Genomic DNA, 14645 nt, shown 5'->3' on the forward strand with positions numbered 1-14645 from the left:
TATGTACTTTGTGTTTAGCTTTTTGTGTTTTGGTGACAACCAAAGAGCAACCTGTCTTGTTGAAGGAGCATACATATACATTTCTGCTTGTTTTATCCCATTTATTACATTATATTATATTTCCTATTTCATTATATTATATATTATTATGCTGCTAAACCAGACTTTGGTTGCCATATTTCCTCAGTGAAAACCAACTAACAGTGATCTGCTTGATCCGTCAGGTTGCTTTTATTGTTCACACAATCAAAGCTCCATTGCAGTCTTATGTACAGGATGATTTGCCATATCTGTGCTGTCTTATGCAGAAATGACTTAACTCTGACAAAAAGCAAACAATATGTTTTTGAGAATGGAGATTCATTCTTGGCCTAAGCTTTACAAAGGAATCTAAGCTCAAAGGTCCACTAAGGTCTGCTTTTTAGAGCCCTCTGCTGCATCTCATGGTCTCCCCTTGCAAATGGAGCTTGTTCAGGTGTCATCTGTGACACATTTGAGTACTTGTTATCGCTGAATTAAGTCAATGTCATTTACTGAAGAAACCTGTGAGATGTGTTTGAAAGCCCTGAGACCAAAAACAAATAAGTATAGATTTGAGTTTAGGTTATTCAGTTTCAGAAACAACTCAGTGTTAATCGTGACTTATTTTTCAATATCAAACATCTCTCTCTCTCTGAATGTCTTTACAAGTTGATTCTCACACCACACAGATATTAATGGAAATTGCACCAACGCATTGGAAAATGGTTTGAGGAAACAGCATGGATGTAAAGGTGTGGAGTGAAAGCAAAATAAATAAATAAATAATACATTTTATTTTTATAGCCCTTTTTAAAACACAATAAGTAATAAACATGTGATAAAAAGTAATCAAAATGCATAAAACTCAATTAAAAAAAAACAAACCAAACAAAACCAAAAGATATTACCAAAGGGAATAAACATCAATCTTCTGAAAAAAAAACAAGAAAAAGAAAAACATCAGCCCTAATCAATGCTGATGTGTGTGAGGTAGAAAAGGAAAAAAGGAGGAAAAAGTCTTTTGGTTTATACTGTACTGACTTGAGTGCCATTTGTTTCTCCCTGGGTAACCGGTTTATGTGTGTTTCATGTTGTTTTGAAGACGGTGAGGCTGGTTTGGTGAGAAAAGAAACTGTTTTCAGTGCTGAGCTGATGAAAAACCATTGGGTAACTTTCTAGCACTAACTGAACTGCACTTGATGACAAAATGACAAAATGTCTGTCCAAAACGACGGTATTGTCAATAAAAGCGACAGGTTTTTTAACAAGGCAGTAACCTCCGACAACATAATGGTGTTTGGCGTCACCAAGCAGGACTCTACCACTGTACAGTAACCTGCTGTAGAGGCACAGGGAACTTTTACTGGAAGCTACTTTTCATTTGGCCTCCTGTATTTCTTTAAGCCCCCTGATTTATACAGCAGAGACAAGAGAACACAGTACAGGACACTAGTGTCTGTCTGCAGGACCGTCAAGGAGATTTGGATATGACACATTATTTGGATATGAGACTGGCTTTACTTTTATTTCAATTTCCTCCCATCTTTTCCATGATGAGTCAGCTATAGACGCCTTTCAGACCTAGGCGCTCTGCTTCCGGCTTTTGTGTTCACTGTGAGCTCTGTGTCAAATCTGACGTCAATCTCAGAGATGAACATAAATCCTACTGACCTTTGTGCTAAAGCGAAAAGCTTGCTGCCCTAATAAATGAAATGCAAAGGTCACCACATCGTTTGAGCCACACCTTTCTATTTTGCAAATAATTTTCTTTCTTTCTTTTTTTCCATCTGTTGCGTTATTGTAACTTTTTTCATTTCCAAGCTGACATGGTTTCTATTTTTCCTCAGATTAATGGACTTTTTTTTGGACTGTCCTGTTAATAAGGCTGTGTTGTTGACTGGGCACGGTGCCAGAGGGCGTGAAGTTTTCATCCTGTCTAACTTTGTCTAATGCCTGTTCTTTTACTTTCAGTCTCTAATCGCTTTAAATCCTGATTAGATTAGCTTCCGCCCAAAATACCTGGTGAAAATTAAATATGATTTAATGTGTAAGCCTGGGAGTATATACTTTTCTTATTGTCAATTTATCCCTGGAAAAAAAATATAATAGTCCATGTCAATACTAAAGATAAATCAATAGTAATAATGTAATCAATAGTATTATTACAGCCGTGCACCACCGCATGTGTCTGACCCTCTTGAGGATCTGTGATGTGTATGCTAAGCAGGATGTGTAGACCCTGAGGATCCACTGAGCACTGATTGGCTCAGAAACTGGTCTAGCCCAGCAATCAAGCTGATGCCGTTTGGGACTGAAAGAACATAAGCTTGACCAGCCTGACATTCAGGGTGGCTGATACCACAGCTCGCCAGTGTACCTCTTGTGGTTGGTGAGTTTTTGCTGAGATTGTGTTAAACTTTTTTATATTTAAGGACCGGGGGCCAGGCTTAGAGAAAGCTGGAACTGACCACACACATAGAAAACTCTTTTTGTTTAGATCCACTAAAACAGAGGTGCTGTTTGGCTGTTTTGTTTGGTTTTGGGACAGAGCAGACAGAGAGGGTTTATTTCCATTTCTTTGTGTGATGTGGTGCCCTCCCTCATCATAAAGGATACTGTTGATATAATTGGCCATAGCATTCCAATGATCATTAACTCTTGCTTAGCCTCTGGCACTGTCCCGCATGTTTTCAACATACAGATGTCCAGCTTTTGATCAAGAAATCATAATGCCCATGCCAAATTTTTGGATTATTATCGGCCCATCTCTAAATTGCCATTTGTTTCAAAAGTAATGGAGAAAATTGTCATGTGACAACTGCTCCCATTCCTGATGAGATTCTTGATCTATTTCACCTTGGGTTCAAAGGTGACGCGTTACTCTCTGTTGACTCTGGGAAATGCCATCCTGGTTTTATTAAATCCGAGTGCTGCCTTCAACACAGCAGATCCTGACGTCCTTTTGACTCGTCTCAAACAGTGGGTTGGAGTTTTCTGTCCTCAGTAAACAGCAGAGTAAGAGATAGAGCAATAAATAATGGTTAGTAAGACAGACACATAATCTTTGAACTACTGCTATTATATAAACAAACATGCATGTACTGTGGCTAGTTTACATATTATCATACATTACAGTCTCCCCTTGGACTCAGTGGAGGTAGTGGGCGACAGGAGAATGGTGGCGAAGCTATCATCCCTGCAGGACACTCTGACAGCACTGAGCAGCTCCTTCAGTGACAGGCTGCTGCACCTACAGTGCGCGAAGGAGAGATACCGCAAGTCTTTCCTTCCAGCTGCTGTCAGACTTTACAACAAACACTGTGCTCAGTAACCACACACACACCAGAAACGGACAACTCACTACCGTAACAACCTCATGCATTAGCTACTGTTGTTGTAAATATGTAATTTTTTTGTATCTATATATTTAGTACATTATTATATTGCTGTTATGTATCGTTCTAAATATTTGTTATTGCAGTTTCTGCAGCTTTCCTGTTCTCTGCACTGCCACTTTGCTGCTGTAACACTGTGAATTTCCCCACTGTGGGACTAATAAAGGCGATCTTATCTTATCTTATCTTAGAGACAAGGTCACTTTCTTTTCAAGTCAAAAGCTCATACTCACCTTTTTTGCCCTCACGTTGGGCAAGGGCAGGGTACACCCTGGACAGGTTGCCAGTCTATCACAGGTCTGATGTATAGAGACAAACAAGCATTCACACTCACAATCAATTTAGAGGAGCTAATTAACCTAACCTGCATGTTTGGACTGTGCAGATGAGCAGCTTTTTGGCCATTTTATATATTTTTTAAACTCTGAAGGAATACATTAAGGTGGCATCCTAATAAATGTTAGGCAGACTTTACCTAGACTGCCTTTGGGGAGCTTTCTTGGTTAATTGGTTCCCTGAGGTTTGCCCATATTGTGTCCTCTGTATTTGTAGATGCCCAGTCAACTGGCAAGAAAAGGTGGTGAGAAAATAAAGTGCTTTGTCTTCACCTTCATTTTGCTGCTTCTTTCCCTGATCTTCTTCTCCAACTCTATGCAGTCCTCTTCAGTGCTAACTTTAATGTTCACTTGGGGAGGAATGCCCAAAGCCATTGCTAACTCCATTACAAACAGTGCTAGCAGCAGGCTGATCCAGCCACCGTACCAAAATGTGCAAAAGTACAAAAAAGGTAGTGGTAGTGATGAAGGGCAGTGGGGACTCAATGATACTCTTATGTTTCCAGAAAGCATGGCAGACTTGTAGCACAGTAAGGACAGTCTGAGTCACTGTCATCTATCCACCTCAGCCTCTTAGCTACAGCCTCCTCCTGGTTGCTCTCCTCCCTGTGCTTTCTTGTGGAGGAGCTAAGACCAGAAGTGGAAGGTGACACAGAAGCCTCTTCCAAAGAGCTGTCAATTTAAGGGGGGGGGGGGGGTTCAGGGATCTCAATCCTATCATCATCAAGACCAACAACATCAATCTCAAACTCCTCATCTGAGGAAAACTCCTCATCTGAGGAGTCTGAAGCAGCATAAGGAGCAGCATCAGCAGCATCAGGCTGGAAAGCAAAAGGAGCAGCATGCGGAAACGCAGGAGCAGCATTCAGGAATGCATAGGGAGCAGTATGTGGGAAAGCAGGAGTAGCATGCAGGAAAGCGGGGGGTACATGAGAGAAAGCAGGAGGAGCATTATGGAACGCAAGAGGAACAGGATGTGGAACCACAAAACGAGCAGCACAGGGAGCAGAATAGGATAGAGGAGTGGGAGCAGCAGGACCAAGTTGTTGCCCCTGATCCTAAAGGGTGGTGATGGGAACTGCTGGGGTGGACGAGACAGAGGTCTTCTATTTTCCTCCTCGTCCAGGTCATCAGGAAACCTCTCAGCATCAGGGGGTTCATTGTGGAAGCTCCAAGAGAAACCACCTGAGGGGAGAAAAGTATAAAAATGTAACATTCCACATTCTAAAAAACACAGGCTGAAACTGGAGATGTAAGGACCTAAGTAATGATGTCTGATGTATGAAGATTGTGGGTCCACCTACACTAACTGCACCAAACGCATCACAGGCATCTTGTGGGAAGCTCAGAAGCTCAATGCTGTTTTACTAATTTACTACTGAAAGCAGGTGATTTGACAGCACAAGTTTATGTGAAACTAGTTTTACACACATACTCACATTCATCACAAAATCTTGACTCTTGACTCAACTCGGATACCTAATCAGTTAAATCAGTTTAAAATAAAAGCACGGACACTGGATTCCAGCACCCAGAGCCAAAGCCTTTTAAGACGTAAATGCATAGCGACGGGACTTCCACTAGGCATTGGGTGCAGGCAGGAGGAGGGAGCCTCATTCTTGCAGCTTCCAAAAATGGAGCTTGGCAAAAGAATTGCAATTAGTCTGTCCCGCAGGTCATTATTAGACAAAATTAGAGATAATCATGAAATGACTTTATGCACCAGAGAAAGGTTTCTCCTTTGCATCATAAGGACTTCATTGTTTATATCTATTCTGAAAACTTTCACCCCCTTACACGAAGCCTTTCCTTAAGTTACATTAATCTGATGAGAATTGTTTACATCTCTGATAAATGACTAAACAAAAGTTGAATTATGCTGGACATATTCAACATAAATATTAATAAATACGTAGCTGTAATGGGACAGCTGTTAATGCACAGCAGCAGAGAGGTAAATGTTAGACACTGTGACCTCCCTTGGTTACAATAGATTTTGTGAATTACTGAGATGTCACACTAATAATTACACTTAATGTCACTTTTCATGAGACATGATGTGGACAGTCCTGTGGTCTTTAAGTGCCTGCGTCATTACGCAACCTGAACAACGGGCGTCTCACAGTAATTAAATCATTCATTCATAAAAACAGGGTGTCTCCAAAACAACTACACAAGCGTCTGCGCTTTTGTGTGAACCAAACTAGTCTCTTGATGCTGTCGAGCTGCACATCAAGCAGCATAAAGCAGACTGAGGCGTCCTGGAGGCAGGATTCAGGAAGGACAGTCCTTAACTATACGACAAACCACTCTCATCTCAAAACGAAAATACCAAATCCCATTTCAATGCAGCTGTTAAATTAAAAATTAAAATTATAAAAATGACATGTCTCTCCTGTCAAGTAGGCCTACAAAGTCTTAAGAGTTGATTACAAGTTACACTTTTTTTTTTTTATCATAACACTTATCTGCTGTTTAAGAATTCATTCACAAATGTGATGGACTTTTTTTATTTCAAGGTCTGTGAAAACATTTGGATCTAAACATTATAAAGCAAACTGGACTCTCCACCCAGAGGAACGGACCCTGGTCTGGTTCGTCCTGAACGTTCTGACCTCCTGACGTTTGCTCCATCGTTTCCATGGTCACAACAAAAATGTATTTTGGGGGCATTTTTCAAAAAAAGGCCCAGTCGCCATCTTTTTTCCTAATTTTTCGAGGCCAAATTTGGAGAATTTAGTCGATCAAACGAAAATAACACTATTTTCAAGTCAATACACGATTGTTATATAATTGCTATATGAGGGATGATACAGTAGCCGAAACATTGTTGGAAACCTGTGTGAACAGATTAGTGAATATGATTGAACACTTTAACATATTTGTGTTGCATCAAGTTGTCTATATGTGCAGTATTTGTCTTTATTTTTCAAATACAAAGACATTTACAGTCCATTGATCAGACTAAGAAAAGAAGACACATTTAATAATGAGTTAAATCCAAGTAGCAGGAAATTGTAATCTGAAATGAAGTAATTACCAAATAAAGCAGATCCAGTGGTTAGCTGCTGTATTTCACTTGTGTTGTAATAAAAAGTTATTTGATTGTTGAATGAAAAGTTATTTGCACCTGGTAGTTTTTCACAGCTCCCTGTTTTCATATTTCATATGATCATTTTCCCTGTTAAATTGCAAATTAGCTGCAAAGATGCAGCAAATTTGAGCTCACAGGGCCACTTTCAGAAACACTACACTGTTGTGTAGTAAACGCAGTCCTTTTTAACATGAGACAGATTCATTTACTCAGGTTTGTATTGGAGGCCAAAGTTACAGGCAACAGGAATGTGGGATGTGAATGGCAAGCGCTTCAAAACAACAAAGCTTAGCCAAAGGAACAGATAGTCTATATAAACAAAGACAGTTGTGTTAAAGTGGACTGCAACTTTTTCTAATGATTTTATCTCATGCTGCTTGTGTCTTCAGTAATGTGAGTTTTTAGACAACACTGGCCAGGCTATGTAAGGCCATCCTATAAATAACTTTTTGGCATGTGACGTTGTTGTTGTATTTCAAGCTGTTTACCAGAACTGAGGTGACTAAAAAAAAAGGCACTTAGATGTAAAGTTACACTGTGCACACCATGCTCCAATTAGGTGGATGTTTAAACGAGTCTCTCACCTCTGAGTCAGAACAGATGTATGGAGATTAGAATCTTCCTTAGGACAGCAAATACACTGCTTCCCGTTAAACTGAGGCAAACTGCTTTTTAGAAAAGTCTGAGGAAAACCTTTACCTTTTTAGTCTCTGGGTTTTTCATAAACATCAGTTTTTAGTCCATCGAGATCTTTGAAAATCAAAAGGTGGATAAAGTTCATCCTATAAGTTATATCTATAAGTCAAAATTGTGCTCTCTGTGAATCCAGTAAGCCCAACCATCCCAACCCATATGTAGTCACATGGAGAAAACCTGGATGTCCCAAACAAATCTGTTCTGTTGTTAAAAACAGTTACTATCAGTTAAGAATCAAGCCAGTTGATATGGAAAAAGTACAACGCTCTTACATCACGGCTGGATTATTGTAATTCCCTATATTTGGGCCTTCTACATTCTTCATTAACTCACCTTCAGATGGTCCAAAACGCAACTGCAGGGATGCTGACTGGTACTAAAAGATTTGAGCACCTGACCCCAGTTCCATAGCCTCTCTTCACTGGCTACCGGTTTGTTTTACCGTGGCACTCAGCCCCATGTCTGTCATTGTTGTTTTTGGTCTTTTCATGAGATTTGTTGACAGTAAGAAAATTTTAGAATATGATGAGCCTCATCCTCAAAATGTTAAATCTGCATTAATTCATTTTTGCCCACTAGAGGGCAGAGAAACTCCAAAGCAAACCCTGAAAAACTCACAACAATAAATCAAAGCTCTCTGTGTGACACTGTCCTTTTTGATGCTGTGGGCCTCATGCTTGATGAGATGTTGGCTTAACCAGCGCACACACCCTTGGCATGGATGTCCTCCGTTAGTCTGTGGCTTGGCAAACATGTTATTGCTGTGCACGTTTAACACACACACCCACATATACACACACGCGCACACACACACACAGTGAAGCTGTGAAGTAGTCGAGGACTGACCCACAAAAAAAAAAGGATACTTGGACACTGCAAAGGGAGCAAAGAGAGGGTTGTTTAGCACAGAGAGATGTTTATGGAACTCATTAATTGAAGATGTAAAGATTAATCTTCAGTTAAAGGTCTCTCTGATGTGAGACAAAGGATTTTGGTTGTGTCATCCCTGACATCATCACAACTGTGTCTATTTCTGAACTCCTTCAGTGTTTGTTTCTTTAGACCACAATTCTCCTCTCTTCCTCTCTGGTTCTCCATATTTGGACTTGGTTTATCTTGTCTCAGCTCTTCTCTAAGACGTTTTCCTTTCTCCCTCTCCTTTCCTCCTCATTAAAAACCACCATCTTCCAGAAATCTGTCATTCATCTTCACTGATCCAGACTAAAAGTGACTGCCAAGTCTCCTTACAAGTGCCAAGTATTCTGCAACACTGGATAGCCACATGTTTGCCAGGAAGACTCAGTGTTAGAGATTGAAATCGTGCTTTTAGTTTCTTTTAGCACCATATTTTTGAATCAGATGAAATTTGGATCTTTATTTTGAAATTAGCTGTAGATAATGGCTCAGTCTGGAAACTGCCGCCTATCTTGCTCCATAGTTTCCAGATGCAGTACTAGGACTTTGGCAGGACCCAAGTTGATTAGAAGGAGTTAATTTCATGGCATGTAAAACCAGGAGGGGGGTTTGTTGTAAACGTTGTCTGTAGCCTGAGCTCATGTCTGAAACCTTGCCTGAAAGATACAACATAAAGGGGAGGGAAAGCAAAAGGAGGGGCTGGGGTCAAGTGGAAAGGGGGGCCTAAAACGCAGGACTGGTGGAGAGGGAGAGACGGAGGAGGGATGGATGAGTGGTATGGTATAGAAAGGGAGAAAAGGAAGGACACCTGGGGGGCTTGTCTGGGGCAAAACGCCTGCAACAACAAGACTCACCTCGTCTGTGGTTTCAGTCTGAGAAAGAAAGACGAGGGAGACACAGGGAGTGAGAAGAAAACAAATGAGAGGAAAGCAGGAACGTAGAGCGTAAATAAAAAGTTGGGAAGGTGGGGGTGGGGTGAGGGGGGCTTTTGGAGGCACATCAAGAATTTGCCTTTTAAGGGGTACAGTCTCACTCTTCCAAGACTTGAGAGCTGCTGCGTAGCAGCCAAAGCGCTCAACAGAAAAGAAATAAACAGCAAAAAGACTGTGGGGAAAAGAAATATGAGCAATGCTAATATCTGTCACACTCCGTAGCAATATTAAAGGTCCCATATTTTACACTTTTGCTGTGTTTTATTTGAAGTGTTGATGCCCATAAGAAGATATATTTTTAGTTTTAAGTACAAAAACAATCTCAGTGTAGTTTTACATCTCTTCTCCAGTAAGAACAGGTCAGTGAGCCAATCAGAAGAGAGGCTCTGAGCCTGAATGGTCAAATAAAAATATAGCAGATTTCAGGTAAACACTCAAATAAACCAAATTGGAGGCTGGGTCCAGGTGGGTCATGCTGGGAGCATAGTTAAGTGTGGTGACAGAAGTCCTGACGGCTTGTTTTATGGCTCAGTGTCTGAATATGGGCTGTGTGCGATTCCCTGTGGTCTGAGCCCTTTGATATTTTTAATTAATATAGAACCTAGACCTGCTTTATAATCAAAAAAGACATGGAAATCTACCTTTATACAATATGCGACCTTTAAAAATGCAGGGCACTTGAAATGTGTGTTGTTTTCCAGACAGAAACAATGAGAAGGATGCATCTGACATTCCTTCAGAAAATACACATCCCTCACATCCCTCAGTTGTTATACGTTAGGTATGGATTCTGTGGTGAAAGAGACCTTGTTTCACGGTTGCAACAGACCTTGTGCCACGGTTGCAACAAACAAGCTATTGCATCGTAAACAAGGGAACGCTCAGTCCAACGAAGGCTCGGTCCAGTCTGAATCACTGGCTTGCGCAGCATCCCAAGAGCTGCCGTCACTGTTGTGGCTTTTCTTGGTTGTTTTCTAGACAATACCAACAATGTGTTGCCCGAGCTAAGGAGAGAGTGCCTGTATATGGGAGCAGGAAACAGAGGGGAGCTGAGGAGGAGAGATGGGTGGGGGTGAGAACAGAGAGGTAATTGTATATGTAAGCGCGAGGCAACCCCAGCAGAGGGGTAGAACCAGGAGGAAAAGGAGAGAGAAGGAAAGGACGTGTTCTTTGGGATGGGAGGACTGGGAAAGAGGAAGACAAAGCAACAAAAGGAGAGAAAAAGGTGAAGTCAGGAAAACGAAAGACAGGGGAGTTTCACAGGATGGGAAGATGAGTCCTCGGGCACTGACAAAAGGATCATGTGTGTGAGAGAGACGGAGGGGAGGATGTAGAGAGTGTGACCAACTGGCACAAACAAAAACAAAGTAAAATTGGGAACCCAAGAAAGTTGGTGTGTTGTGAGTCTGTGTGTGAAGCAAAGACGAGCAGTGAGAGGCGGGTGGAGGCAGAAAAATGGGGAGTCCACATGTAACTGCAGCAGGAAGGAGTTGGAGAGAGAGGTGTTTTTAAAGTGCGTATGAGAAGGGAGGGGGGGCAGTGAGAGCATGCAGAGTGTATCCTTCCCTCTGTCCCTGTAGCTGGGCTGAACGAGAGCCAGGAAAAGGGGAAGGGCCTCCCCCCCCCCCCCCCTCTCCAGCTGACAAAAACAGCTGCCCAGGAGCCTGGGCCGGAGCCTGCTTAGAGGACGAAGGGAAGAGGACAGAGAGGGAGAGAGGAGGAGGGAGGACAGAAGGAGAGAAGAGTGAGAGGAGGAGGAAGAAAAAGTCCCCAAGTCCAGGACCCTGTCCACCTATATGGGTTGCGTCCTAAGTTCGGACTGGTGTGGGGAGGAAGAGGTGCAACCAGTGCCAGTGGTCAGAAACTCATCTCTGAAGAGAAGGAGCCTGGAGAGGAGCGAGAGTGGCAGGATGAGGCTGACAAAGGTGAGTGTGCATGTGGTGTTCACATGAGTGTGTGATGAACGTATAGATGAACCTGTTCACAATGATTAGGCGTGCAGCTGTTGATATGTAGCACCTTGGGCCTCCAGGTGGGGGTGTCTGTGCTTGTTGTCCGGGCGCTGGACATGACATCTGTCACAGGATGATGGAGTGAGAGAGCAAGTTTGCAATTTGTTGAATTAGTGAGTTTTTTATTAATGAGAGGTACATTATATAAATTGATCATCTCATCCATAGCAATGAACAATGTCTGTAATGTTAGAATGAAACCACAATTTTTCAATTATAGGCATGATGTCTGTTTTAATTGATAATAACAATAGCCTTATTGGAACCCTGAGTTGAGTAAAGCTATCTGTGGCCCCAGGGTGGGGAGCTCAGTGAAGTCTGATAAATTGCTTTGGGTGATGTCACTTGAGTCATAGTTGGTTGAAGACTAAAAGTATAAGAAGTAAAAACAAAAAAATCAAAAAATCAGGGGGTGTGGTATTAGAAAGAAATGAGCTTAGCCCGCTTCTCATCTCTGCTTGAGGCTAGTATTTTGATGCTACATTAGCCGCTGCTCGCAAAACACACCCGAACCTCCAACAGAACTGTTGATGATTTGAATTGTGGGTAATATATGCAGCAGAGAGAAGAATGAATGTGTAGAACAGTATCTCCGGTTCAGCTGCATCAATTTTAATTTTCTATTTCCCTTTTCTGTGTTTCTTTTTTTTGTTTGTTTATTTGTAAACTGTGACGTATTTTCCAAATTCCAAACTTGCAGGTTGATGTATTGGAGTCAATGCAGTTGTGTATAATAATCATATTTGTAACCATGCAAACTGAAAGAAAAATATGTTAGGCTATTTTTGAATTGAATAATCATGCAGATCTGTATCTGTACATATTTTGAATTCCCGAAGCAATTTATCTTAGATTTTGTTGCATTCAAACTGTTTTCACACACACCCAAACAAAGGGAGGCCTTACATTTTCATGAGACCCCCATTAATTAAGAATCTGTGATGAATTCAGTGGTCAGTCTTACAGAACATTTTGGAAATCCTCTCCCCTCCTGCTCTTATCTAAAAGGAGGCCGAAGTTTAGTGTCAAGGAGCAGGATGTTGATCAATACCATAACTACACTCTGTGTGTGTGTGTGTGTGTGTGTGTGTGTGTGTGTGTGTGTGTGTGTGTGTGTGTGTGTTTTGTTTAGCCTTACGTTAAAAGATGATGTGGATGATGATGTCTTCTCCAAGCCAAGGCCACATCTGTGCAGATACAATGACTCTGTTGTTGTGATTGCCTCACCACTGCTGGGGAATTACCATAATGTACACACAGCAGGCTGGCTGGAATCAACTCAGAGGTTTAATAGCCATCAAGAAGAGAACACTGAGAACCTGGACCTCTGTCCATCAGTTTACATCACATTTGATTACCAACAAGCATTGGCTTTTTTATCCAGATGTGTGAACTATCAGGTGCATTTTTCTAAATGTGAATGGATGTGTATGTTGTCCAAGTGTGAGTGTGCATGAGCATGTGTGTGAGGGCATGCTTGGTTGCACTGCAGTCCCAGTGGCTCCATATCACATGCTGAGCAGCGTGGGAATGTTGAGCCCTCTGGACTACGTCATTCTGCAGTGACTGACCTCAGTGGGTGTGGGAACCAGTTGGATCCCAGTGATTATCCAAGAGGAGAAGATGATGTCTCATCTACTTATGGTCTTTTTTTTTTTTTTTACAAACTTGTTCTTCACTTCTTGTTCTTTTAATTTTGTGGTTTTTCACCACGGACCTGCAGACAATCACAGGTGAGACAGGTCGGATGCTCCTATGAGTGAGAACCTGACACCAGTGTGATGAAGGTTTTAAAGTCATAATATCCTGACAAGAACCATGCACATTCATTCTTAATCAAACCCATAACAATGACTTACTGGAAGCACTTGGCGACAGAAAATGATGTTCCACATGCTGCACACAGTGTGATTACATAATTTGCTGTTGATGTTGTTATGTCAGCAACACAGGAGTGGGATGTTTATTCAATTTTTAATCATATGACATTTTTCTTTAATTTAGTCATGACAAGAAAACTGATATCAAAATAAAATATCACAGTGCAGAAACTGTTTCCTCACATTTTTTTGTAACATATTTGTAGTGTGCGCAAAGTGTGGTTGAGACACATCCTTCACACAGTGCTGAATTCTGTTTTGATTTTGTGTCATTAATGATTTTGTGAGAATTGAGATTACAGTACTTCACAGCTAGTTATTGGATTGTCCAAAGCCTTCTCTCATTTCATCTGTTGCCCTAATGTGCTCAGTGTGCTCGAAACACACTTGACTCTGCCAACTCTGCCTCTGTCCAGTGCTTCTTTGATAGTTGCTGATGGAGAGAAGCTGCACATCAATAAACAAACTTCTAAAAATGGATTCTTGTAATAAACAGCACTTGGCAGTGAGCATCAATAGTTCATATGGTTATCTTTAAAAAACAAAGCAACAGGCTCTTGTGAGCGTTGCAGAATTCATGTGGGACAAATTTAAGTAGGCAAGCCTTGGACAGAATTAATGAAACAGCTTCGTCGAGGTTATACCCTTGTAATAAAATGATTTTTCTGATCTGACATATTATGTGTTATGATCACAAACAGGCTGCACAGGCATTGAAAGCTAAATATCTTCATATCTTGGCAGGCTTTACAGTAAGAACACATTTAATTCACCAACATGCACAGCCAATGGTTCAAGTAGTCTTTAAGAGTCTTTAATGGAATCACTTGGCAGATGAATTTTAATATGAAACATATTCTCTCTCCCTTTCCATTGCCAGGGAATGGCTGGATTTCTTGTAGCCATGCATGCATGGCTCTGGGGAAATGTTAGTCTGTCTGTCAGTCCACCACCTGGTTCAAACTGAAATATCTCAGCAACTATTGGATGGATGGCCTTGAAATTCAGTACACATATCCATGGTCTCCAGAGGATGAATCCTTACAACTTTGGTGGAGTTGGCAAAAAAGTTTCCATAGACATTTATGTTTCCCAGACAATGCACTCTAATCACTTTAGTGATCCCTCTGACTTTTGTCCTTGTGTCACAAGATTGACATTTCTGGTTGAGTGAAATGTCTCGATTGGACTTTTGGATGGATTGCCATTAAATTTGGTACAGACATTCAGGAGCACCTCAGGATGAACTACAATAACTTTAGTGACTTTTCATCTACAGCAACCATCAGGTCAAAATTTTCATTTGTTCAATACTTTGGTTCATGACCACTTACCTATTTTGTGATTAGTGCTGATTTGCAAATG

General features: G+C 41.2%; 1 protein-coding gene across 3 annotated transcripts in view; it reads left to right on the top strand.

The window, feature by feature from the left end:
- Positions 1-11045: 11045 nt before the first annotated feature.
- tns2a (tensin 2a) overlaps positions 11046-14645 on the top strand; it is a 52125-nt gene continuing 48525 nt past the window's right edge. For all 3 annotated transcript variants that reach the window (XM_071475539.1, XM_071475541.1, XM_071475540.1), the window contains exon 1: positions 11046-11313. In XM_071475539.1, coding sequence (XP_071331640.1) covers positions 11185-11313 — 129 coding nt within the window. In that variant the 5' untranslated portion in view covers positions 11046-11184. The remainder of the gene's footprint in view (positions 11314-14645) is intronic.

Source organism: Trachinotus anak, unplaced genomic scaffold, assembly GCF_046630095.1.
Source record: "Trachinotus anak isolate AG129_WGS33_773 ecotype Australia unplaced genomic scaffold, CSIRO_AGI_Tana_v1 ptg000004l, whole genome shotgun sequence".
Lineage (NCBI taxonomy): Eukaryota > Metazoa > Chordata > Actinopteri > Carangiformes > Carangidae > Trachinotus > Trachinotus anak.